Below are 27,600 nucleotides of genomic sequence, written 5' to 3'. Positions count from 1 at the left end.
ATCATATTATAGAAAAAAAGATTAAAGTCAATTTTTACAGACCACTACGATGAACCCATCACATCTGCTTACTCATATTCGCTTTCAGCATACCCTGATTATACAAAAAAGGAATTTTTTATATCGGAAAATTATGAAACAGAAAATGCCTTTGGGATGCTGTTTTCAGAATAACCTACAGAGCCCTCGTAAGTGAGTGAATGGTCAATGGCAAGTGGAAAGTCATTCTCAAATACCATGTGATTAGTTCATAGTGTAGGCAAAAACAAAATAAATAAATAAATAAAACGAAAGCCGTGGAAGAAATATTAGGGAAAACTAACATTTACTCTAAAAAGTCCATAAAATCAGTGGAATTGAATCCATTCGATTTTTCATATTCCTGAATGACACTTCATTGCTATAACCGTTGGCAACGTCTTTGACTCGGTTGCTTGACTTGAGTCACAACGCTGAAAGATTTCAAAAGGGTAGAGGAAAAGAGAGTTCGCAAAACAATGGTTGTAATTAAAATAGATCATGTAATTAGAGACAATCACGGTTTCTGTCTTGATGATTAAGATGTTAGAGTGGTTAGGACTCAACTTCGGAAATTCATTGATATTAAAGTGTATCAATTTCCCTTACTGCGATAAGGGGAATACTGTTCTTTTCCGTATTTTTCATCCCTATCGGACCTTAATCAATTTCATCAAAACCTTAGCCTCTCCGTCTCTCAAAACGTAAATTAGTTTCTTCTATTTTGGCACCTTAGTGTAATGCGGCTGGATCTGGTCCTTGACGCTGCCCCAGTTGCCCATAACAAGCAAATCGGTCAAATGCATTGCCAATAGTTGTAGTTTAATACGGTGAATATTCATACCATCAAATAATGAAATAAGCATTTCCTCTATCCATCTCTCATGTCTGTTTATTATCAAAAAAAAAAAAAGTCCATCTAGTTAGTAACTGAAATCGAACCTATAATGATCTTTCTTCTGGAGTTTCTAGTATTTTAAACTAGAATGTTACCTCAAGGTTATACAGGCAGCTATTGAAATAGGTACTGGAATCATGTTTATTAATAGATTTAATTCCACAGATTTTCAGATTTTTTTTCTTTTGGTTTTTTTATGCTTTCAGATTATCTTTAAGCTTATTTCTGCGCATTACGATTTTAATAATGAAATTATTATGAAATTATGCTAATTGGTATCCCCCCAAGGCCTATACTCTCCCCTCCTTGAATAAATTGCTTAGCAGTGATCAGAGAATTATAGTAAATGACCTTAAGGACACGCGGTAAACGAAACAAGAAAGACATATGCGTGACAAGGTGAACTTTACTTCCATGGTTGCCGACACGGGGCTACGTACACGTCACGCACTCTGGATCCCGGGGTTTCCACCTCCCTCGCACACACCTGGCTGTCCTGTTGCCGATGTTAAGACGATAGCCTCTAGTGCAGGTCACGTTTATGATAGTTCCATGAGGAATGGTGTCGTTGCCTCGCCCGAGTTTTACGATCTCTACCTCCATCCATGCAGCTTCAGGAATCGGCCGACAGGGGTCTGCAACGGAAGGAACTATTTTCAATTGTTGAAACTGTTCTGGAAAGGTAAACATGTTAGGCTTAACAATGACAGACCATACTCATATCGTACTGCACTGTTCACTTCTAGTTAACACTACAATAAATATATTAAAACAATAATAATAGTAAATCGATTAACAACCATCAAGACCAATCCTTTTAAGCTCTTTCTTCAATATAATACACACATACTCATGAGCCAAAACATTATAACCTACCTACTAGCATGCTGAGTCTCTTTCGACCGAAATAACGACTGTCTCCGTCTTGGCATTGATTCCACTAGACTACGAGAGGTGACCTAGGGTACTCTAGAATAACTAGAAATATCTTCCGGAGGTCAGCGACCATGAAAGGCACTGGCGTATGCTGCTGTCCACATGATCCCACAAATGTTCGGTTGGATAAAAATCAGGCGTCCAAGAGAGCACATCGAAACTCGCATGTGCTCTTCAAACCACGTTTGCACAATGTGAACCTTGTGACACGGAACGTTGCCTTGTTGAATGAGTCCAGATCATCCATAGGGCCCACATTGTTATTATTAGGCGAATGCCTAGTCCGAAACAATCCCTCAAACAATGAAAACACCACGGTCATGGTATTTTCATCGGGGATGAAAATATTCTGTGATGTCCATGAGAACAATCTCAATATCAGAACTCCATCACCATCTTCCTGTTTACGATAAGGCAGCGCAGTGGTAATCGTGAAGTCTGATTGGCCGAAAACAGACTGGGTAATCGTAATATTTTGACTCGTCAGTGTATGTACTACAATATCAGATGAACAACTAAAAGCATAACATTTATCACTATACGAGCCCTTTATATTTAAAGGGATCGTATGGTGATAATTGTATTACTTACAACAATGATGCAGATCTGTTGCGATAGATGTCGAACACACTGGGATAAAAATCCCGCTATGAAAGAAGTCCATTCCAAAATGATGCAGTCAGCTTCGGGACTGCTTTATCGTTGTCGTAGTGCTATTCCTCTCACGTGATCTTTGAAGGACTCAAATGAGTGATAGTCTGAAGGGAAATGAATTAGGACTTCACATCAGTTAGAGAGAACAATAATGTCATTTATATCGACTATCTTCAGTGTCACATGCGCAGTGTGCTTTGTCACGTGTTTCATAACGCATTAAGGTGAGATTAAGATTACGTTTATGATTAAGCGTGTTGCATTCCCTGGAAGTGCGAACGTAGGGATGTTTGATGATTTTCTCTTTTGGCCAAAATCAGATGATCTGTTAGCTTGAGGCGAACGTAGCATGAAGTGGGGACCAGAGCGATACACCCAATATAAGGGGTTCAATAGACCTGAACCTATGTAACAAACTGGTTTAGAATATTACTAGAGAGTGGTAAAGGACAAAGGACGGCCACCCACAGCTGGGGGGGGGGGGCGTGCGCATTCTGGAAAAAGAGGAAATCATCAAACATCCCTACGTTCCTGGGAAATTTGTATCGTATTGTATTTTATGTTATATTCTGAAAATTGTATTACAGAATCAATACTTTTGGAACTGGAACTCGAAATGCTCAGTTTGTGTTAATGTGTTGTGTAATATCCGATGGTCCTCCATGTGCAATGCTAAACGTTCGTCCACCGATTTTGTATTCAACTTTGTCGTTATGTTTCTTTCGAATCATCATCGTTAAAAACGCACTTTCGTTTTGACATTGTTAAGGCTTAAGGAAAGAAACAAAATTTAATTGATTCATAAAGAAAATTAATTTACCTTTAATTATATATTTTATGTATTAACCAAATATCGCACATTCGAGAAAGGCGAGATATTATTTTTTGATAATTATTTAAATAGCATCCACGTACTGTAATCTGTACAATGTCCAAATAAGAACTGTTTGAAAATAAACAAATGCAATATATCTGTACAGAATTATAAATAAAATGCTTATACTAAATAAAAAAAAGCGATCGATGAAAGGGGATGTCGCCGCATTAAACTGTAAACACAATTAATTTCCTCGAATTGTCCGTTTTTATGGCTTAAATCCAAATTAAATTAATTTCTATGAATTTAAGTTGGATTATTCGAAAAGAATATTGAACATTATAATTGCCTAACATAATATTTATAATTTTATCTTTTCATTAAAATACGGGACATTAAAAGCTGTCCCTACAAGTACAATACGGGACAGCAAAATTCGACCTAAAATACGGGACGTCTGGCAAGCTAATACTACACAAGTTATCAAATGCAGCACCACAATATAATATACATTCTGTATAATATCCATTAATCTGTACTGGTTCGTTTTTTTTGTTATTATTATTATTAAATATACTACACTCAAAATAACTTACATTTTATTTTAAAAACAGGAATATTTAAATTTAGCTATTTTGTAATTTAAAAAAAAAAACATAAAGAAGACATTTGAATATTTCACTTTCTTTTTTTTTTTTTTTTGTAATTTGACAAAAAATTTTTAGATTTTTTTTTTATAAAACTGGACTTTAAAATGCAAAGCTCTTTAATAAGGTCTTTCAGATGTGGACTCATTCATTAATTACGTAAGGATACTTTGCTTTTTTTTGTTGTTTTTGACCCTCCTCTTCCACTACCACGATTTGTCGAACAATAAACTCCCCGCTCTCCTCAAAGGGTTACGTAATAAACTAATCCTCCCCCTCAAGCGAACAAGTTTCACAAAAAGCGAATAGTAATTTTAATAATCTTGCTTTTATAATATAAATGAAATATATTATTTTATTTAATAACAAAATTATTATTATTAAAATAATATATTATGGTTTATGATGATAATATGCTACTTGAAGATATATAATTTGTTTCTTTATTAAACTGATATTCTATCTATCTATATATATATATATATATATATATATATATATATATATATATATATATATATATATATATATATGTATATATATATATATATATATATATATATATATATATATGTATATATATATATATATATATAAACTATTATTACTCCTATTGACGTGTTCATAAACTGCATTAAGAAAAACAAATCTGGGTGATATTTTGTTTTCAAAAACCCGAGAAAATATTGTCGGCTAAGTAACATAATCAGAGATCCTTCCTTCTCTTCTGCCACTCACACACTACCTCTCTCCAAGTGAAAGAGAGAGAGAGAGAGAGAATCTGGTACCAGAATATATTAATTTTTAGTTGTCCGCAGTTCTCAGTAAACGATATTTATCAGTTCTTAAGTTGAAGAGAAATCAAAATAGCATCCCTAATTCAATTTAAATTGAATATAATATCAATACAGAATGTATAACTGTATCATCTCATAATATTCAAAAGAATGGTTTATGTGAATCCCATAAACTGTGACCATTCTCCCTGAATCCTATGATTTGTACGTTTTTCTTTACGAACACTCCAAACATTAGCGGTCAATAGATCTGTTTCCACACCAGTTATGTATCTACCGCATCATATTCCTCATGATATCGGTTCAAAGGGGAATTTGCAGATATCGAAACAGCTTTTGTCTATCCAGCAGTTATTTAGAAAATACTTGTTGAGCCAGTTTTTGAAATCTTTACTGAATTTGTTCGACTAAAGTGCTTTCGGAGGCATTCATACTAATGTGATTAATAGACATCAGAATTGAAAGTCCACCTAAAATTAGGTAAGAGAAAATAAATTATTTAATATAAAACCACATACAGTATTTTGTAATGAATATCTCATTCGTATTTTGATAATACAATCGGACCGTTACACGAAGCGAGATTTGAAAATGAAAACATAACTTGTAAAGATAAAGAGTATTTATACGGTTCTGTTTTCATTTCCCTTTACTATTGTTTGTTTTTTATATTGCATATCGCTAACGTAATCGTTATATTCACGCGGATAATTCAGCAAGCTTACAATGAAGCACATAAACAATGCCATTTCATGATTACCGTGAGTGATTTATGCAGTGGAGCTATTCGATATAGATATAAAATTGCTGATACTTTTTTTTTGTTCTGACTTGCCCAAGTACATAATTATAGTAAGTACTGCTTATAATATATCGTGACGTCACGTATCAAAATTTGTGCTTTCTATGATATGTCATCAAATATTTTAGTTTATTGCAATATCCCATCTCAAAATATATCAACGATATTTAGCATTATTAGATATATCTTAAAATATGTCAATGCATGATCGTCAGCATCTGATGCCTAAATAGTAATTTATATTCCTTCCTTTATATAAGCAGACTTCGATCGTGAAAGAGAGAATATTCTACTTAACCATGTACAAATCTAATCTGAAGGTTCAGTAATAATTCACCTAACTCAGAGTTTATTCTTGAATAGCAATTACTCTTAGCTTTTAATAACTTTGTACGCTTATTCTAAACTCTGTTTAGAATATAAGCTGCCTTCTGATTGAAGGCAGCTTCAATCAGAAATTGACGCTGCCTTCAATTTCTGAACCGCATTCACCAAGCAATCTTTATGAGGTAACCAATCACATCAAGCTAACCCTAAATTATGAAAACGAAGGATAGGAAGTTGAACATAAAATTAGCTTATTCTGGCTTTCTAATATATAATCTTAGAGAATTGAATGTTATTATGAATTTATCGTTTATTTTCAACAGCAATCTCCCACACCTTTATTTATCTCACATATCAATAATATTTATTTCTATAAATCAGAAAGAAATAATATATATTATGAAACTTGTTATATAACAGTAAAGTAAAAACACAAAAAAGAATGAAAGTTGTCAAAGGAAATTCTATTATTAACTGCAGAGCGAATGATAGACGAAATGGATCTTTTATGTGTGCATTATTGCACTGTTAACGTTTATTGAAGCTTTTCTGTGTGTTAATGGAACTGAAATGAGAGTTTCACTGTACCGGAGCTAATGTTTATGACGGAAATAAAGAGCAATCAATTCTTGAGGGGGGGGGGGAAGTCAGTATTCTGAACTCTCTTTTGGGCTGCAATATCATTTAGATTAATGTAAATAAATCACGAACATTTCTAAATCTCACTTTATACCATTTAGATGAATAATTGGAATTTTATTACGGAAATGAACAATACTTTTAAATAGCGCTGATTTTCATCAATAAACATTCTCGTAAATAATTTCATTTTAAGCAAAATTAGATAAAAATACTTCTGTGAATTGAAATGATGTTTTATTTATTATTCTTATTTTGTATTTATATGTTTCTTTCCATTCTAATACATGAAAAACCGATCTTGACTTGTGTGTATTAGTATGGAAAGGAGAAATAATTGAGCCGAATGCTAAAGCTAGATATATAATACAGGTTAAAGGACACCACTGGGAAAATTCGAGGCGACAAACAAATCCATTCATCATACTGAATATTTATATTTCAAAAGATATGAATGGAAAATATTGAAATGTTTGATGTATTAGTTTTTCAATGAAACTAATCATTAGCTTTTAATTGTTAATGAATAATTTATTCAATTTAAATAAACGGAAATTACTTATCACAATAGTTATTTGTGAAAATTATATAATGGGAAGAAAGTGGAACTGCATTAATATTATTATCTGTAGTGAAGTTAATGACGCTACGCTTTGCAAAATGGGTAAATTTCTGGCTCACGCAAAAAGTTAAGCAAGTTTGAGCGCTGTTAGTAGTTGGAAGGAGTTCAATCGCTCGATGAGTCTTTGGACTCCCTGGAGGTGTCACATAATAATAATAAGATTCAGAATTATTACGATGATAATAAGCCATGTGAATTTAGAGCAACATGCCTGACCACTTACTATTTAATTTCAAGACGAAAGGTGGATAAAAAAAAGTATTTAGATTATAATAAATGGTAACGATATGCAGATGACGGCGATTTCTGTAAACCTCTAAAAGAATTAATACGTTACTAAATTATAATTATCGCTTCAGAACATATGTTGGTATATATTTAGAAATGATGGTAGGAGAATAATGTATGTTCATTTGATTTATATTGTAACAGAATTTTATTATGAAAAAATCTTGAATCTTTATTACTTAGATGGTTAGAGCTATTTCTAAAAGTCTTTTTTTATATCTAATAAAAAAAATATTTAATTTTAGACACCATTTCATAATTTACATGATACCAAAATAAAAATCAGCATGACAAAGCGGCTTTCGAGGACCTTTGGAGGGTAATGGATGGCAATGCTGTTGCCAATGAAGTTCTAGCTGAGGCTCGGCTATTGCTGTTATCCTCCTGCCATGATCAGAGCTTAATAGCTCAATAACACCTTATCCCTACACTGTCCTCTACAGATAACGGGGAAGATGAAAAGCATTCTTGCTTCGCCCCTTTAAGCCAGTCCTTATAAGGATAAGGCATCTTTCGAGTTTGTTTTGTTTGGCTAGACTTTTAAAGTTTTCTTCTTTTCATGAGCTATATAAGAAACAAAAATGTTGCGAAACATATATTGCGAGAAATATGATCAATCCGAAAAATTTTGCATATATTGCGAGAACTATATGCAAAATATTGCATATATTTCTCGCAATATATGCGAAAATTTTGCGTATATTGCGAGAAATATGATCAATCCGAAAATTTTGCATAAAACGAAGTTGAACACCTGTTTTGCTAGCATCATAAGAGTTATAAAGTAAAGTAAAATTTCATAAACTCATTCCTATTCATAGTCAACATGCGCCTCACTTTACCTTTACCACGAGTTACTTGTAAAGGTATTTACTTTAAAGAGTGCAATGCATCAGCCACTCACTCTTCGTGAGTTTAGAACCTGCCAGAATTTGCATGAAGGTCTTCTGTCAGCTAATGCAATTAGATTGATGATCTGAAGAAAAAGGATCTTTGGAAGCTCGACCTGACAGAGGTCGAGTAATTGCTTCAATTACTACGGGTAATTGAAGCAGTTGCCACCGCGATTATCGACAGATCGCACGAAAATGTAGCAGCCTCAGTGGAGTAGCGCGACAATTGAATGCACCACGGAATGGAAAGTCTTGCGCAAAATTATTACATTTTATCCGTACAAGATCAGCCGCTACAGGATGATTATGATAAGCGACTGACTTTTTTCTGACGTTTCTGGTCAGATTGGAGGTCGACGATACTTAGACCAAAATTGTCGAATTTGGGCTTCCGATTCACCCCAATACGTTCCAGGAACTCCCATTATATCACCTAAAATTACAGTTTGGTGCAACTTCACATATTTTATAACAGGATTATTCTTTTTTGAGGACATCACTCCGACAGGACCAATAATTTGTTCCATTACCGCACGGGAATATCGGGATATGCTAAACAGTCTTGTCGTTCAGCAACGAAATCATTTTTATGCAAGGTGGAGCACCTCCCCACATTGCACAGCCGGTACAGCAGCTTCTATAGCATCACTTCTTCACAAAAGAAACAGTGACGACTTGCTTCTTTCCAGTTGCATGGTCGCCTCGCTCTCCTGATGTTCCTCCATGCGATTTTTGGTTGTGGCGGTGTCTCGAACTTACCAGCATTAAAGAATAACGTATCACAGCGGCGAAACATTCCTTCACACATGCTGTTGAGAATGCCGTGTACAGGATTCAATTTCTGGTTCACGAGAAGGGTGGCCACATCGAATCAGGGTCCTCTTTCGCATGGGTGAACTCAATGTGCTCGAGTTGTGCAACAGGTTTGTGACAACACTTACTCTCCAGTAACTGTAACACCGTAAGTATTATTCTAAATTAAATTGACATTAAATATTTCATTGCTGTGTTATCATAAGTAAAAAAAAAAAAAAAAAAAAAAAAATCAGCTAACGCCTTTTTATTCCCGTATATAAGTGCAACACATAAAGGTAATCTTTCAATTCAGTTTAGTCTTTTATTATTTCATGTGTCTATCCATTTTACGTTTATATATATATATATATATATATAATTGTATAGCGCCATATTATCCATGTAGGCGATTTTTTGGAATTCTTTCGCGGAATCTTCCTTCCAGTGTCTTGATTAGTCTCTCTACCAAATTTGGTGACATTTCGGTTGTTAGATCGAGCTACATAAGGCTCTGAATAGGGGAATTTAATGATGGTTACCCTGTATATAATATAATAATTTCCTGTATAATTTTAAACTATTATTAGTATTATTATTATTATTAGATTTTTTAGAAAAAATTACCTCTTAAACAGTAGTATGTAATCTAAATGATGACTTTTACGGATAGGTATAAGCAACTATTTGTTCAAATCACTTGTAAAATTATAATATATAAATTTCAAAGGCATATTGCTATATTTTTAAGTCTTAGGAAAGTATTTGTCACACCAAATTTTAAAATAAAAAAATAATAAAATATAAATTACGCTATATTTCCAAGAGGAAAAAAAAAATTTATTTAGAAATTGGTGTACCACAGGGTCTGTACTCGGACTACTGCTGGTTAACTTGTACATCAATGATATAGGAAAGCATTTGACGGAAATATTCAATTATCTGCTAATGATGTAACACTGGGCAGAGAAATAGTTAACGATGATGTAGGGATATCTTGCAGGAAGATTTTTATAAAATTATATGGAAATCCCTTTAATGCATTCACTTTGGATTGAAAAGATGACTAGCTATGTACTACGATGTGACTGGGCTGCAAGAAGTTAACGAGGCTACGGGAGTTAGGAGTGCTAGTGGATCCTGAGGTACAAGTACAGAGGTTCTATTGCAAAAGCGGTTAAGATAGCCAAAAGAATAGCTTTGTCATTGAAGAACACAACGACAAAGCAGAAATTATGAGGTTATTAACCTATTTATAAGCCTCTGATATGGCCGAGTCTGGACTGTTGTGCCCAAATCTAGTCATTTGTGTTTGTGGAGATGTAGAAGAGGTGGAAATGATGCAGAGACAAATAACCAAGTCACTTGTCAAGGCAGCCAGTCTGTGTGCTTCTTCATATAAGGGGAGATTGAAGATTTGTAGGCTACAAAGCTGATAGGCAGAGGAGAGAGGAATATGATATAAACATATCATGTTTATATCATATGTTGCTTGGGGTTTTTTATAGGATTGATAGAGGATATTTTCCAGTATATGACTAAAGTGAAAAAAAAACTAATGTGTTTCTGAAAAAAAATTTCCTTCTGCAAGGAAATTTAAATCCGAGCGAAGATTATCGGTACTAATAGTTGAAAACTGCTGGCATATAGAATAAATAGATTATATTCTTAATAATATATATTATAATATATATATCTTAATAACACAAAATTATGCGGAATGATACATGGGATAATATTATATGTATCATTGTTAATATGATTACTACAACTCTCTCTCACGTGCATACACACCAACACACACATAAAGCATTCTACTTAAAGAACTAAAAGCTGGAAATTCAACAACACACAAAAGTAAAAATAATCAAATATTCAACATAAAAAAATAAATGAAAGCAACGTAGAGCAGGAGTGAAAGGAATATTTTCTATTGACCCTCAGCCCACAATTTATAATAATCGTTACATTAAAAGAGACATTATTAATTGATTACTAGCGTTCTTTATAGTAAAATGCATGTTTTTCTGAATCTTTTACGGTAAATGTGAAATGAATTAAGCACTTGCTTCCTTCTCGATTTCTGTTTCGCTAATAATAGTATATTTAATTAAAAAGTCGATTTGTTTTAAAAGCTATCATATGTTGTCAACTGGCATTCCTTAATCATATTATTATACTTTTTCTCGTATTTTTTTAAAACTCTCCTTGTTACTGGTTGGTGGGATTTAGTTAACGTCAGCAACTAGCTACGTATATTTTCGGTGGTGTCTGCGTAAGGAAAACCCATTTCTAGGGTAGGGGGAGATTGATAATCTCGTCTGATAAAGCTTGTCTTTGCATTCTAACTGAAGTCAGGTGTTTCCATATTCTTAGATGGGATCTTTTTTCCTACAAAACAAATCTACTTCAGAGTATAAATTGCAATATCGAGATTCTGCCACCAATTTTATGCAGTCAACCAATGAGACTTTATTCTGATGTTTTAAACCTTCTCATTCAAGCAAAAAAAAAAAAAAAAAAAAAGGACATAGGAGCTTTGTTTTCCTAATGGGATAATTCTTACGTATCAAAAAATAAAGAAAATATATACACGCATTGTAAATGTGAAACTTAATTAGTCAAAGAAAAATTGATCCCGCCTCTGACACTCGAATTTTATTTATGATTTATTATAAAGAAGGTCTGGATGGGAAGACGTGCTAATGGATTGTTACAAGACAGTGTCGAACCATGCAGGACCAAAGTCAAGGTCATACAGTGTGCCCTTATTTAGTCTCTCGGTGTACAGTCTTGGGGTTATGGGGATCTCAAAAGGGGTATCTATCTATCTATCTAAAGGAACACTTCCTGCATCTAAACACTCTCTTACCTTTCACCTTTCTTTCCTTGTCACGTCTCCCCTTACCCCGTCGGAGGCGACTGAGTTCACGGCGCCGCTGTCGTTTCACGGAAGCTTCCCGGCGAGCACGCACAGACCGAAACCATCGCACTCGTGGGTGAGAGCCTCGGACACACCGAGGTAATTGTTTGGGGCTCCAGTGACCATCCACGCACGTGGCACCTGGGGGTCCGTCTATAAGAGTGTAGTGGCGATGACATTCGTACATGATCTGCTTGTTATTGGTCACTTTCCGGACGTAAGGACGATAGTCGTACATGCCCATGTGTCCAACCAGCAATACACGTCCATTCTCCAGAATCCCAGGGAAGGAACAGTAGACTGGGGGGAAAGGAGGGAAAAACACGTTATTCATAGGAGAGATAGATAGAAGAGAAAAGAAAAGAAAAACAAATAAAGAATAAACAAATAAAGAGACAAACACATATTAAATGGTAAGCCATACTTGCTAATTGGGTTTACTTGTTCTCATCACTATTTGAATTGACATAATATTTTTTATTAATATAATCAGCCACTTGAATGTATGGTGTTATCTTTCTGTTAATGATAGAGTATTATACTTAACGAAATTTATTTCCTTCAAAAGTAGAGTAGATTTTTAAAAAAAGTAAAGTTGATATTAAAGACTTCAAAAGTAAAATTGATATTTTAAGCGCTTCAGAAGAATTCTTATTGATTCTGTTTTCACTGGAATCCTAATTTTATTTATTTATTATTGTTGTCGTTATGTTATTTTATATTGAAAAGTTTATTGCATATAAACTAACACAATCCGTTAATAATTGGAATTAATTCTTTCATTTTCAACAGGTAATAAATCCTTAACCTAAAAGAAACCGACATAACAAAATTATTAAGTAGGTTGTATTTTTTTTAAGCACTTTGCCTTCTAACTAATGCAGTGAATATCGAAAAAGCTGATATAGAACTAAATTTCCATATTCAAATTTCTGTAGTTGTTGTAGGGATTCATGTTGATGTTTCTGGAACAAAAATTACTTGAAAATGGAGAGAAATAAATGATTTACTAACTAAATTAAATATTTACACGTCTACGTTTCGCTAGATTAAGCTAGCATTATCAGAGGCACTTAAATGACATAACACTCAACCAAGTCTGGGAATGAAATGACCTCAAGAGAAAGAAGACAGTGGCGCTCTCCGTGGTTATCTTTGGCGCACTAGCCTATTCCCTAGTCAGTAGTAATCACAAAAGATCACCGTGGAGAGCGCCAATCTCGCTCTCCATACAAATGACTCCTTGTTCTCGAGGTCATTTCATTTCCGGTCTTCGCTGATTACATGTGTAACTTTAAAGTGCCTCTGATAATGCTAGTTTGAGCTGATGAAACGTCGGCGTGCAGGTATTTAATTTAGTTAGTAAATTATGAATTTCTCTTCAGTTACAGGCAATTTTTCCCCTGAAATATCAACATTAATTTAGATAATAAAATTATGAAATTTATATTTGATCAATGAAAAATAATTTTACTAATCCTTATCATACTTTACATAAATTTTTATTAACCATTACTAACAAAATTTTTAAACATGCTCACAATCAGTATCAATTTAATTGTTCAATATTAAAATGATTAATTATTATATTATTTAAAATCATCATGATAACAATTAAGCAATATACTAATAAATGAATGTATAAAAATTATGGAAATAATTTCTGCTATCGACATTTTTGTTCGGTTGATTGATATTTCATCTTAAAAGCGTTCAAATTATTAATTCTGTTGGTAATTTATGTGCTGAATCATAACAATTTGTTTTTTTTTTTATGTTTAGTATGTTTTATTACTTTATGTCGTTTGGTACTTTATGCTATATAACATAAAAAAAATAATAAAACACGATTACGTCATATAATGTAACAAAACATGTTGTAGTAAGGTCTGTATATTTATTAGCTAACGTCTGCTTAAAATGTTTCTTTTACAGTAATGGAAAATATAAATAGATTCATTAAAAATTGTTTATCAGGCTGTGTATATTTTCTTTTTATCATTACAAAATATGGACAGCCCACTTATGCTGACGCTAAACAAATGCTCTCCTATCATCCACTTTTTTTTTTGTCTTCAGAGCAATGCCAATAGTTCCCATTATCCCTTTCGTCTTCCATGTTTACGTAACGGACTAATGAACTAAGCCTGTCATCTGTCAGTTGAATTTTGACAGAAAACACCATCTGTGAATTAGCGTTAAGGCTTCTGAAACACAAGTGAGGAAAGTAAACAGTTCTCTGTAGCATTTCTGCAAACTAGGGACTTTCAGTATTTCTTATGTTGATAACGTTTTGCTGAACATCAACTTTGGGACGTCCATTTGCAGGATTAGCTGAAAGTCTTGTGGATAGATTACATTAGAGAGATTTAAAGTTAAATTTATCATCTGATTTTTTTTAATGAATTAAATTATGTCATTCAAAACTAACAGTATAATTGGCAAAATGCCAATATTAGAAAACTACGTAATTGCTTATTAATTATGTTATTTCGTCTGCATGCAAAGCTACCAACAGATTGGCACAATGCCAGTATTGGAATAAAAATAGCCTTTTGTTCTGTCGAGAGCTCTATTACTGTGACATGCCTTGAGCCATAATAAGCGATTACGATTGCCTTCAGTAGAAGGCGTAAAGTTCTTAATGTGATTCTGTATTACATCAACGGAATCAACCATCAAGTTCTTGATATCATCCATATTTTATCGACAACATCGCTTACTGCAAGTACTTTTACCAATTCACAATGGTTAAGTCCCTACTTGACATTAGAGAACTGCAATCGGGTGTGACGTCATCAGATAAGAAGTCCATTAAGTATTGGACCGGCAATATAGTTATAGACAGTAATGTTTCGATTTTCCTTTGCTTTGATACAATCTTGTGATTGTTTCATCGGTGTACTTCGTTCTACTCGGGGGGGGGGGGGGGGAGGCACTCTGACAGCTTCCGTAACGACCGAATGATCAGCTAAGATCACTTTCCTTTTGTGAAGGCATTTAGGTTATTTGATGTTCAAATACCACTTTCTCGTTGAAGAATGCGATAACAAGTTAGACTAAACTACATTAAACTAGAAGCGCTTTATGATAAATCTGTCGATTTAGGGCATTTTTAAAATGAGTTTTCGGTATGCCACATAGAGACAAATTACTTTTGAATACCCGAACACATTAATTCTGTCAATTCTTCCATTTTCTATTTTTTTCCCCTACTTTATAGTTTTGCAAGTGAGACGAATTATTTATCAACCGTTAAATGTAAATTTCGCGCTGTTGCCATAGTTACCGGCTATTCCTGCAGTAAACTTTTTTGTAAGTTAAAGAAGTTTAATACCATTGACAGCTCAACGCTATGGATTTTATTTATGAAGTTCTTGCCGAAAACTCTGGGATGTAAACAATTTCAGTATTCCCCACCATTACAAAATTTACATATCCTAAACCTTCTTAAATTTTAATTTACCCAAGGACACCCATTTAAATTTAATTTTTTTCTTTTTTCTCAGATTCCAGAACTATTGGTCTTGAAATAAACATTAAGAAGGAAAAAATTCCGTTTTATGATACTGTGTTTATAAACTAGTGTACAATTTAGATGAATACTTCTTTATTATAACTTTTTTACTAAAAAAAAAAAAAAGACAGTAAAAAAAAAAAAAAAACCATTAAGGTTTATGAAATTTTGAAAATACAATCGAAGACCTTCTCTTCCTATATCTCATATATAATTGATTGGATTTCTATAGCTATATATTTAAAAACTGAAAATATTGAAATTAATATTAATAAAAACTGAGAAACTTAAATAATATTTAAAATTTTCATTTATTCATTTTTAAATACTTTGTTTTTTCTTAATATTTTTTAGAAGTACAAACACACTTTTCTGATATATTAATATTAAAAAATTGAATAAAATTCTACAAAAATTCGGATTTAAAGATTTTCAATTTGGCGCTGGTGCGTAATGGCGGTTGCCAAGTGTTTATATATGTGATCAGTGATTTAAATAGTTGTTATGAGCGTTCTTCATTTTCTGAAGAAAAATTTATTTTGTAAAATATTTGCTACTGATGCTGGTAGATCGATTTGATCTACGGGATATTTACATTGGGCTCTAGAACCCAATTCTCAAACTTTATTCTAATAGAGTTGTTGCCTTCTATCAGTCATGACAAAACCTCTCAATGAAAGCATATTCGAAGAAGTTTACAGAGAATTCCTAAGATTAGGAAAACTATTGAGCGACAACTGGCCAGGGAAAGTAAAGCTGTTAGATACATTCCCCCCTACAGCAGTCACAGAAGATAGGATGGATGATTTTAATGAAGGAAGTATGTTGACTGAACCAGAATCAAGTCACTCCACGAATATAGAGAATGCTGCATCTCTGGATAATACTCCGCAGTTTTTGGAAACCAACACAGAATTCCAAACAGTCAAAAAGAAAAGGAAAATCTCCTCTACTGCAGATACACCCAAAACAGCGGAGATAGACCCAGATAATGTAATTAAAGAAAGGGTACCCCCCGTCGTCCTAAGGGCCAAGGAGCACTGGACGTCCGTTGCATCCACACTGAAATCTTCAGATATCACCTTCATTAAAGCCACAAACACAGAAGAAGGGATTCGCATACAACCTAAAACATCATCAGATTACAGAAAAATGACCAAACTTCTAGACAACAACAATTTGCCATACCACACTTTTGCACTCAACAGTGAAAAAAATTTAAAAGTAGTGTTAAGGGGAGTAACTGAAACATTACAAATAGAAGACCTCACTGCAGACCACCAACTTAAGGGATTTAGCCCAATTAAAATCAGCCGAATGCGGAGAGCTGATAAAACACCCTATCCCCTAATTCTAGTGGAAATAAGTAAAGACCAAAAACATATATACAATCTCCAAACCATCTGTGATCTAGTCATAAAAGTTGAGGCATTGAAACATAAATCAGCTACAACCCAGTGCCATAGATGCCAGAAGATTGGGCATGCCCAACGATGCTGCAAGGCTGAATTTCGTTGCGTGAAATGTGGTGACAAACATGCATCAAATGAATGCCCTAAACCTCGTACACTTCCAGCAAAGTGTGCAAACTGCGGAGGACCACACCCTGCAAACTATAGGGGCTGTATAGCATTTCCCCAAAACCAAAAATTACAACTCAAAACTAGTAAACCTCTTCAACAACAAGCGTCTTCCCATCAAACCATAGTCTCCACAACGGATGGAAGATCGTATGCTGAAGTTACAAGATCAACCTTCCAAAAAGACCCAAAACCAAAGCAGTCACAGCAAACCAACAAACCTATCCTACTGAACATAACAAGCCACTTAGGTGAAATGCTTGCTGAACTCCAACAAACCAACCCAACTCAAGCCAAAGATATCATCTTAAGGCATACACAATCACTCTTTATGGAAATTCTTAATGGATAAGTCTAAAAGAAAACCGAAATCATTACAAATTGTTTCATGGAATGCAAATGGTTTATCTATTAAATTACAGGAGCTGCAGGAGTTTGCAGCAGAAACTCAAGCAGACATCATCCTCATAAATGAAACACATCTTCGTCCAAGTGACAAAATCAGAATCAATGGTTATAGCACTTACCGTACAGACAGATGCTTTGCTAGAGGTGGAGGCACTGCCATCTTTGTGAAAAGAAACATAAAACATAATTCAATAGCAGAACCCCAAACAGAACACATGGAAACTACAGGAATAGAAATACATATGGAAAACACAAGCAGCATTACGATATATGCAGCCTACAACCCCCCAAATAAAAAACTCCTTGAATCTGACTTAGATGTGATACTAAATACAGGCAGAGCAGTGATTATAGCCGGAGATCTTAATGCCAAACACTCAGTCTGGAACAGCAGAAACTCAAATATTAATGGAAGAATACTCAACTCTTACACCACTTCAAGAAATATAACAGTAATAGGACCCACTGAACCCACACATTATGGAGCTACCGGACGTCCTGATGTACTAGATATAGCTATATTAAAAAACATAGCGCACAGCTATCAGATACAAGCAATCAACGACTTTAGTTCTGATCATAACCCCATCATATTACAACTAGGCACCATACAAGATTTAACAGAAACACCACCACATTTATAAATTGGAAACAACTTCCCTCAGCCTTCCAGGAAAACCTTAGTCCAATACCGCATATAACATCTGCTGAAGATGTAGAAAAAGCAGTAAAGACTCTTGAAAAACAACTGCTGACAGCTATAACACAGGTAACAAATATAACCAAATGTACACCATCAAATAAACTTCCACAGGATATAAAACGTCTTATCCAAGAGAAAAACAGATTAAGAAGACAATATCAGAGAACAATGGACCCAGCGGATAAACAAGCAGTCAATAGAGCAACAAACCAGGTTCGATATGCCCTAAAGGACCACCGTAACCAACTCTGGAATAAAAAAATTCTCCAATTAAACACAGAGGATCAATCAATATGGAAAATGATGAAATCACTCCGTTCAAAGCGTTTTACATTTCCTCCAATCCAAGGTGAATCTAATGTTGTCTACAACGACGAGGAAAAAGCTGAAGCATTTGCTGACAGTTTATAAAAACAATGCAGCCCCAATTATATCAATACAGATATAAATTTCATAAGTAAAATTCACACCCAAGTGAGTAAAATAACTCAAAATGCCTCAATCCAATCCAATAACAAATCCGTGTCACCAACAGAAGTATATGAGATTTTAAGAAAACTAAATAACAAAAAGGCTCCGGGTCCAGATGGAATAACAAACAAGGTACTCAAGTTACTTCCTCGCAAAGGGGTTATGCATCTAGTAGCCATCATTAATGCCATCCTCCGGCTAAATTATTTCCCACAACGATGGAAAATTGCCGATTTTCCTAATTCCCAAACCTGGAAAAAATACACAGTTTCCTGAAAATTACAGACCAATCAGCCTTCTTTCATGCATAGGTAAGATAGCCGAAAGTGCTATTCTCACACGGGTTCAAGAGGCAACAGATATCAACCATATAATTCAAGATGAACAATTCGGCTTTAGGAAATATCACTCCACAACGCTACAAATTTACAGAGTTATCGAACATATAACCCAAGGGTATGAATGGCACCAACACACTGGCGCAGTTTTTCTAGACATCACTCAGGCATTTGATAGAGTGTGGCATCATGGACTAATTTTTAAACTACACAAAGTTGGTATTCCATTGCCACTAGTGCTACTTATCAAATCATATCTACACAAAAGAAAATTTAAAATAAAACTCAACGGTATCAGATCCACAGAGAGGAGAATCACGGCCGGAGTACCTCAAGGCTCTCTACTATCTCCCCTACTCTTCTCCACATACATGGCAGATCTCCCCAAACTGTCTCCAGCTATCACCGCTCTGTATGCCGACGACACAATCATTATAGCCAGATCCCTCCGTCCACACCTGGCCACAATCAAGCTGCAGAGAGCAGTCAATGAATTGGAGGATTGGTAAACCAAGTGGCGTATCGCAATTAATCCAAACAAAAGCTCTGCAGTACTTTTCACCAGACGTAAAGCAGAACCGAATACAAGCATACAAATGTTTGGTAAAATCATCCCTTGGCGCAATTCTACCAAATATCTGGGAATTCATCTTGATAGACGTCTAAACTTCAAGTCACATATGGATAGTGTTGCCACTAAGGCAAGTCAGACTATAGCACAGCTATATCCACTTTTGAACAGGAACAGCTTCCTAAGCATAAGCAACAAAATCCTCCTTTTCAAATCGGTAATCAGACCGCAACTAACTTATGCCTCTCCAACCTGGGGTCACACGACTAAAAGCAACATCAACAGACTTCAGATAATACAGAATAAATGCCTAAGAATGGCATTTAATGTCAGAAACATCCAGTTACATCAAGAAGCCAATCTTTCAGATATTAAGACCTACATGACAAACATTGCAGAGAAATTCTTCACAATCACGGATAATCACCCAAATCAGCTAGTTCGACTGGCAGCGGACTACAAGCCCTCAGATCGTTTCAAACATAAAAAACCGAAATCCTCCATCGCAAGAGAAAGCTGATACAGCCTCAATGCTCACAATGAGCGGGTAAATTACCTACAATATTCTCATCACCCACAATCTAAAATCCAGATGAAGGGATAAAGAGTCAAGGACTCAGTCCATCAACCAATTAAGTTCAAAGTCGGATTTAAAAAAAATAAATATATTAAATTAATAATTTGTATTTGGATTGCATAAAATATCTCGAAAATTAAATTCGAGATATTTAATGAAGTATTCGAAAAAATTATCAAAATCAAATAATTCAAAAAAACTCTAGTAAGCAAGATTTCGACTTCGCAAATCTAATTAGATATTTTTTAGAATTCCAATATAAACATTGCTCTTTTCTGTTCGTCTCATGAATAAAATTCCCCTTATTAATTTTCATTGAAAATTCCTCATTAGTTAGTACATAAACACCCGATAAACCTACAGTACTAGTATGAGAAACGGACGATCCAAAGTTACGAAAACCTAAGAGTGATGGATTACTATAATGAAGACATTCATATCCTCCAGTCTCTCTACAGGCTCGGCCCATCACCCCTTTGCTGTACAGACAAAAGAGATATGCGGTGAAGGAAGTATTCTTATCTGAGATTGAGCCAGTTTAGCTTTAGGCTTCATGACTTTCTGTATTGTCAACACAACCTATTTGTTCTTGGAAGTGCAGAGATGTATAGTTAGTCTTATCGGGGTGCTTCATCATCCTCATAAGATTTTAAGATAATCCGAGTAACATCATATTCTATACTTCATACATGAAGACAGAGAGAAGGAAATAATAGAAGGAAGAGTTAAAAATGCTCTAAATCTGCTTTTTTGTAGGCAGTTTTTAAGTATATTTGATACTGGATGACGTCAATAGAATAACTGTAGATTTCTTCATGTTTTTTTCTCTTCAAATTTTTCTTAAGATTCGAACGAAATAATTTTTAATTTTTACTCTGGCTAATCAGCAATTTTTTAACTGTTCTTATTCCTCTTCGAGAAATTTCGGTGGGCCACCTTGAAGGCGTTAGCATACATTAAAATGCTAATACATTAATAGCTTAATTTCACTGACCCATTACCTAACTGAATTAATGATGTCTCTAGCGCTCATAAACTCTACGCACCAGTGTGGCTAGCGAAGCGAAAGATGTCGGTTTCCTTACGAGCAAGCACACCGAAGGAAAGGGGGGGGGGCTAATTTTCTGTGGCCTATGATTAATTACGTGTTGATGTGTGCTTAAATTTCCCTGGCGGTTCCTGCGACTACCACTGACAGTGAGGTATGCGCTTTTCCACATCCGGGAACAGGGTAGAAACGCTCTTAATTAAGTGCATAATGAGAACTAATTGACGGACCCTAAAGCGAACGAATACGGCTCAGGGTTGGTGATACATGAGGTGCCGTAATAGCCTCGAAAAGAGAAGAGTGAAACATATTCTAAGACAGTCATTACTGGGCATCCACGGGAGGTCATCTGTCTTTGATAGAGAGGCAGGTTATGAATGCCAGACATCGTTTTGCATTTGACTCCTTAATTTGTTACGATAAGCGCTTTTTTTTTTTTTTTTTTTCATAATAAAATATTTTTGAAGGGTAGAAAAGATGAGCGATGTCTGAGAAAATAAATATTTGATCTACTTCTTAATTAACTTGACAGCTCAATTCTTCGGAGAAAACAAACTGATTAGGAAAATGACAAAAAAAAAAAAGGGACACGTATGAATAAAAAAAAAGGGGGAAGTAAAACATTCACAAGAAGGAAGGAACCGTAGAAGACAGATAATAAAGAAGAAGATAGATAATGATGAAGATGGAACATGACAGCCAATGATATGACAAGCACAAGAACCAAAAATATTAACTTTACCTTCCACAAGGAATGAAAGAAAAAAAAAAATAAAGAATGGTTAGAATGTTTTTGAAAGGAAGTCCGGTTCATATGCGCATTTCAAAAAAAAAAAAAAAAAAGAAAACTTGCTCCAATAATAAAGGTCAAATTCCCGTATGAATAAAATTTATAGAACTTTTCTTCATTAAAAGAAACGGAGGAAGAATATTAGATAATATTTTTATAATGATACACTTTTGGGAACAAGTTCCTGATCGTTTTTCTTTTGGTTAATAAATAAAAGTGTATGTATTCAGTTTTATGATGCATTACGTCACACGAAATACAAAAATAAATAAATAAATAATTTTGAAAAACATACATAAATTCGATTGTAAATAATAAATAAAGAAAAAGTTTAATTAATACGTCGTAAATATTAATATTCTTTACATATGATTTATATTACTTTATTAATTTTAAAAAGGTAGTACAAAAACTGAGATTACATTAATAGAAATTCCAAAATAACTTTGTAGGAAAAGATAATTTTGTGACATTATATTTATTTATATTTTTATATATATATATATTATTTGTGTGTGTGTGTGTGTGTGTGTGTGTGTGTGTGTGTGTGTGTGTGTGTGTGTGTGTGTGTGTGTGTGTGTGTGTGTGTGTGTGTGTGTGTGTGTGTGTGTGTGTGTGTGTGTGTGTGTGTGTGTGTGTGTGTGTGTGTGTGTGAATCGCACCTATGAAATGTTATAAATCGCTGGAAGGGTTAGGGGTTATATCATCTGTAACCCCTGCTGCTCGAATCACATTATTCAAGCCACTTCAGGCCTCTAATAAGCAATGTGGTGATCTCACTTCGTGTACAAAATCATCTTCCCCCCCCCCAAAAAAAAAGAAATTCACAAACATCCATACTTACGGTGGGATTCTATTAGTCTGAGAGCATACACGCTGGGTAAACCAAGCCGACAATATTATATTATCGTGATAATAAGAATATATTACACTATTTAACACACACACACACGCACGCACGCACGGTTACAATGATATTAATGAGCTCCACTTACTTTCTTTACACATTGGAGTTTGGCCAGTCCAGTTGCCGAAAAAACATTCAGTTACATTTGATCCGTCTAATTTATATCCATCTTTACACCGGAATAACGCCCGCATTCCGTGATCAGTTTTCGGAGCAATGACCATTCCGTGTCGAGGCTTAAAAGGAAGTTGCTTACACCGAGCTACAAGAAAGAGATTATTTTCATCCATCAGATTTTTGAAGTTTTAATAATTTACAAAAAAATTATCGCCTTCCTTGATATCGTAAACATTTTCTTTACATTTATGACCAGCTTTTTAATTACTATATTTCTTATATTTAATAAACACTTATAAAAAAAAGTGAATCTCAGAATTATCGATAGAGTTCCAAGATTCCATTGAAGCATTTCAGTCTGCATCGTGTTTTAATATTTCATGGCTTCTGTATTCTGAACACTATAACAAGCTAAGGTAAGTAACTAACTCTTTCAACATGATTTCCCTCGAGAGGTAAAAGTATTTGAGTTTTCCATTTGTGTTCCGTAATCTTCTCGTTCTGAAAAGTAGTTGAATACTCTTTTCCCAATCCTCGAAGAAACAATCGACCACAGATTGCAAACACGTACTTAAAATATTTATCGCTTTAAAAGTGAAACTAGTTAGAAAGATCGAATAATACTTGGAAAATGAGATTCTACATATAAAGTATCAATTTCAAAAGCACGGAAGCTACATACACAAAACAGAATACAATTTAGCAGATTAGACAATATCTGAGACGTCAGCAGTATTAAACAATATCTGAGACGTCAGCAGTATTAAACAATATCAGAGTATATATTAAGTATTTATAAATATGACTAAATTAAGAAATATTTCAAAAAATATTAAAAGTAAATGTAAATCTAAAAACTAAAATAATTAGTAATAACTTAAGATTTTTGGAATAAATCAATATTTTTAAGAAATTTCTAATATCCCATTAATATATTTTAATAGAAGAAGTAGAAATAATGCTTTTAAGTGGTGTCACGAAATGGTTTAATCTAATATTGTTCGAATCTAATGATTTGCAGCAAAAATATTTCGTGCTAACTTATGCAGGAAAAAGGTACTAGATCTGAAAAAAAAAAAAGTACTAAATTTTCATTTGCTTTCGTTTCACTCTATTTAGGGCATTTTACGATATTACTACCTTATTATCATAGATGAACTCAATGTAAAACCGCTAAATTAACACATGTATAACAAATATGAAAAAGAAAAAAAGTCAAACTCACCTCACTGTATCATCTATGAGTCCAAGAGCTGCAGTTGTCAATTTACCATATAATTTTTAGTCTAATTTTGGTGTTTAAAATAATGTAACATTACATTTTCAGTTATTTAATATGCTATTTACATATATACAGGGGTTCCCACCCACAAGAAAAACACTGGAAGTATTTATTCATTATTTTTATCAGATTTTGCTAAATTAGTTAACGCTTCAGAAACAGTAAAATCTGTAACTGATGAATGTTTCCATTTTTCTTTTGTCAAAAGCAGTCCATTCATCAAATGAGGTTTTTTTTTTTTTTTTTTGAGATTTCATCGCGAGAATCTACAGCCAACGCATTTTTTATAAGACAGTTACATTTAATGCGTTCACACTGTATTTTCTTAGCAATTTCACTGTCAAGAGCAATTGTTTTCAATAGAATTGGAAGAGTATCCATAAGCCAAAAGCAGATTGTGTTCGGCATTCTGGGCCGTTCCATGTGTTTGCGACTTCTGAGTGCAAATTTATGCCCCCCCCCTTTCTATTAAAAATTAAAGGATCCCGAAGTACAATAACACGTTACAAATCATTTTATTATACTGCACATTAAGCGGAATGTATATTAAAATAAAGAAAAAACACAAATAGTAAAAAACAATTATTTTATATAATAAACAAACATACTCCTATAATGTAACATGGAACACGACAAGAAAAGAAGAAGAGACTCTCAGAATAACTCAGCGTGCAATGGAACGCAGGATTTGTAACAGCAGCAAAATGGAACATGTTAGAATCACGGAACTAAGAAAGAGATCAGGCATAAACGATATGGTAACTGCAGTATATGAAAACATGATGAGATAGGCAGGTCACATAGCCAGGCTCAGGAATAACAGATGGACATATAGAATATTCAACTGGCAACAGGAATAAAGAGAAAACCAGGAAGACCACCTACAAGATGAGAAGATCCACTAGTGAAATCTATGAGTATAACATGGAAGAGAGAGGCTCAAGATCGAGATCGTTGGAGGCATCTGTGTAACCTGCACTCATGGAGATAAATGGTACGAGCTTCAACACAACTTACTAGAATGTTTGTTCAGTGTACTGAGAGCAGTGATTCAAGTAAGTTGTGTTGAAGCTCGTACCATTTATTTAACTACCCAGCGACTCAGCCCCTCACTGAAATCTCTCACATTCCAAGGTGACAAATATGCACAAACAGTTCAGTGTATTATTCATTCCCTATTTTTTATGAACGTGTTCGTTTATATCGCCCCTAAATTGTGCCGCCCAGGTTCATTGTACTCTTTGTACCCCTGAACGGAAGGGACCTGTCTGCATCATATGCACATAATCTTAATTCTGCCTCTTTAATTTGTTTTTCCGACTGGTATTTGGAACGGGATTTAAACAACGACATTATACCTGGTGACATCTTTTAGATTCTACATTATTCTAGTGTTTTGGAGTGTTTGCATAACGAATCAACAGACATTTGCTACCATTAATGCTTATATCACAAAATTTACAATAAGCAGTGTGTTCTTTACTTTTACTTGAATAAATCAAGGATTTAAGAAAAGGATCCTCCAACCATTCTTCTTTGAATTTTTGCTTATATGATTTTTTCATCTTTTTAGATGAACTTTGTAAGCCTGAATCTGAATCATAACTATTGTCACTTTCTCTTTTATCTGAATTACTTGTGTCAGAAGTGATTTCTTGTGAGTGGGAAGGGATTGAGATCTTTACTTTCAGTGGTTCGTTTATGTACTTTACTGACTCATGCACTACACATTTCCCCCTGAGATTTAGAATCAAATTTAAATTTAGTACGATTCCTTTTCTCAATTAAAATTTTTTCAGTCAAATATTGGCTTCTTTAAATTAGGATCACACACACAACTGATTTTCTACTGCTAATATTGATGAAAATAATGGTTATTTTACTAATCAGACTGATTGTTTTGAATGTTTTTTTACGCCATTTTCTCTTTTGTATCATAAAAGTGAACAGAGTAGATCCTAAAGAAAAATTTTCCTGCTATAATTTCCTTCCAGATGGCCATTTTTAGTGTTTCGTATATATTAAATGACGGACTAAAAATAAAATAGAAGACGTTTATTTCGATTAGTTACATTCGTTTGATTTATGGCAACATTTGTTCTCGCATTCTCTTGGAAGTGACTGAATATCCTATTCAAAGTTTGTTTCGTAGCCGGCTTGCACAACCTACTGTGTGATAAATGCATCGTAAATATTGCATACAGAAGGCTGACCACGTGATATCCGATTCCATTAAGGAACGAAAGGAGTGCTCGTATAGCGAGATTAGTTTCAATTACTCTCTAACTTTGCCATTACTTCCACTCACTTTATATATACTGTATAAGGATTACGCGCTAGGTTGGAAAAAATAAAACACTGGGATCTCATTTCCAAAACTAGATTACGCAGGTGTGTGTGTGTGAGAGAGAAAGAGAGAGAGAGAGAGAGAGAGAGAGAGAGAGAGAGAGAGAGGGAGAGAGAGCATCCAAAAGCAACAAAGACACCATCACCTGTCGTACTTAGAGAAACTAAATGCCTTATTTTTTTAATTGGTTTTTAAAGTATTTGGTGCACTTACCAGGAACACACGAAGGCACATGAGTCCAAGTACCATTACTGCAAGTAGAAGGTGTTACGTTGTAAACAAGTTCGTATTTAGAATCACAATCCACCTTTATTTTTTGTCCATGAGCAACTCGGGATCCTGGAGCGACTTCGTTTACTTTTCCAAATTCCACTTCGGGAACGATGCACGGAGCTGTAATAAAGAAAGGATATAGAAAAGTCGTTAACTGTTTTATTCTAGAAGAATGTTGGTTCATGATCACTTAAGCTCAATAATTATAAATATAGTAAAAACAACAACAAAACTTCCTCCATGTGTACGTTGCAATGCAGAGAACATTACGCAACACCATCTAAGTGTTCTCGCCCTATTTTGGCCACCATTGACATATGGAGATGATTTCTCAATTTCTGCACTTGAACATGCATGACTTAGTGGGATGATGGAAAAGTTTTACCTTCACTTCCGTTGAAAGGTAGACTGTAAACAAAAAAAAAAAAAAAAAAAATCGAGTACTCACTTTCTGTTTCTGATGTTCTTTGTTCTTATTTCCGTAAAATAAGACTTCAAAATTGAAGAAGAATCTGACTCAAGATCGAAGTTGAAAGAACCATGAAAAACTCTCTTTATTACCATTGACGAGGTTTCTATTGAAATGACCCGACTTAACACACACACACACACACACAC

At 34.2% G+C, this 27,600-nt stretch overlaps 1 protein-coding gene across 3 annotated transcripts in view; it reads right to left on the bottom strand.

Moving 5' to 3' along the window:
* Hasp (Hig-anchoring scaffold protein) overlaps positions 1-27,600 on the bottom strand; it is a 208,180-nt gene that overhangs the window by 39,692 nt on the left and 140,888 nt on the right. For 2 of the 3 annotated variants that reach the window (XM_090404813.1, XM_090404815.1), the window contains exons 8-11: positions 26,923-27,102; positions 23,052-23,225; positions 12,003-12,353; positions 1,357-1,566 (exon numbers count right to left, since the gene is read on the bottom strand). In XM_090404813.1, coding sequence (XP_090260939.1) covers positions 1,357-1,566; positions 12,003-12,353; positions 23,052-23,225; positions 26,923-27,102 — 915 coding nt within the window. The remainder of the gene's footprint in view (positions 1-1,356; positions 1,567-12,002; positions 12,354-23,051; positions 23,226-26,922; positions 27,103-27,600) is intronic. The other variant, XM_090404814.1, reaches the window with a different exon arrangement.

Source organism: Typopeltis vanoorti, chromosome 15 (genome assembly GCF_054136105.1).
Source record: "Typopeltis vanoorti isolate ZY-2024b chromosome 15, IOZ_Tvanoo_1.0, whole genome shotgun sequence".
In the NCBI taxonomy this organism is placed as follows: Eukaryota; Metazoa; Arthropoda; class Arachnida; order Uropygi; family Thelyphonidae; genus Typopeltis; species Typopeltis vanoorti.
Note: the sequence above shows the minus strand (reverse complement) of the source record. Positions and strands in the feature narration are given on the sequence as shown.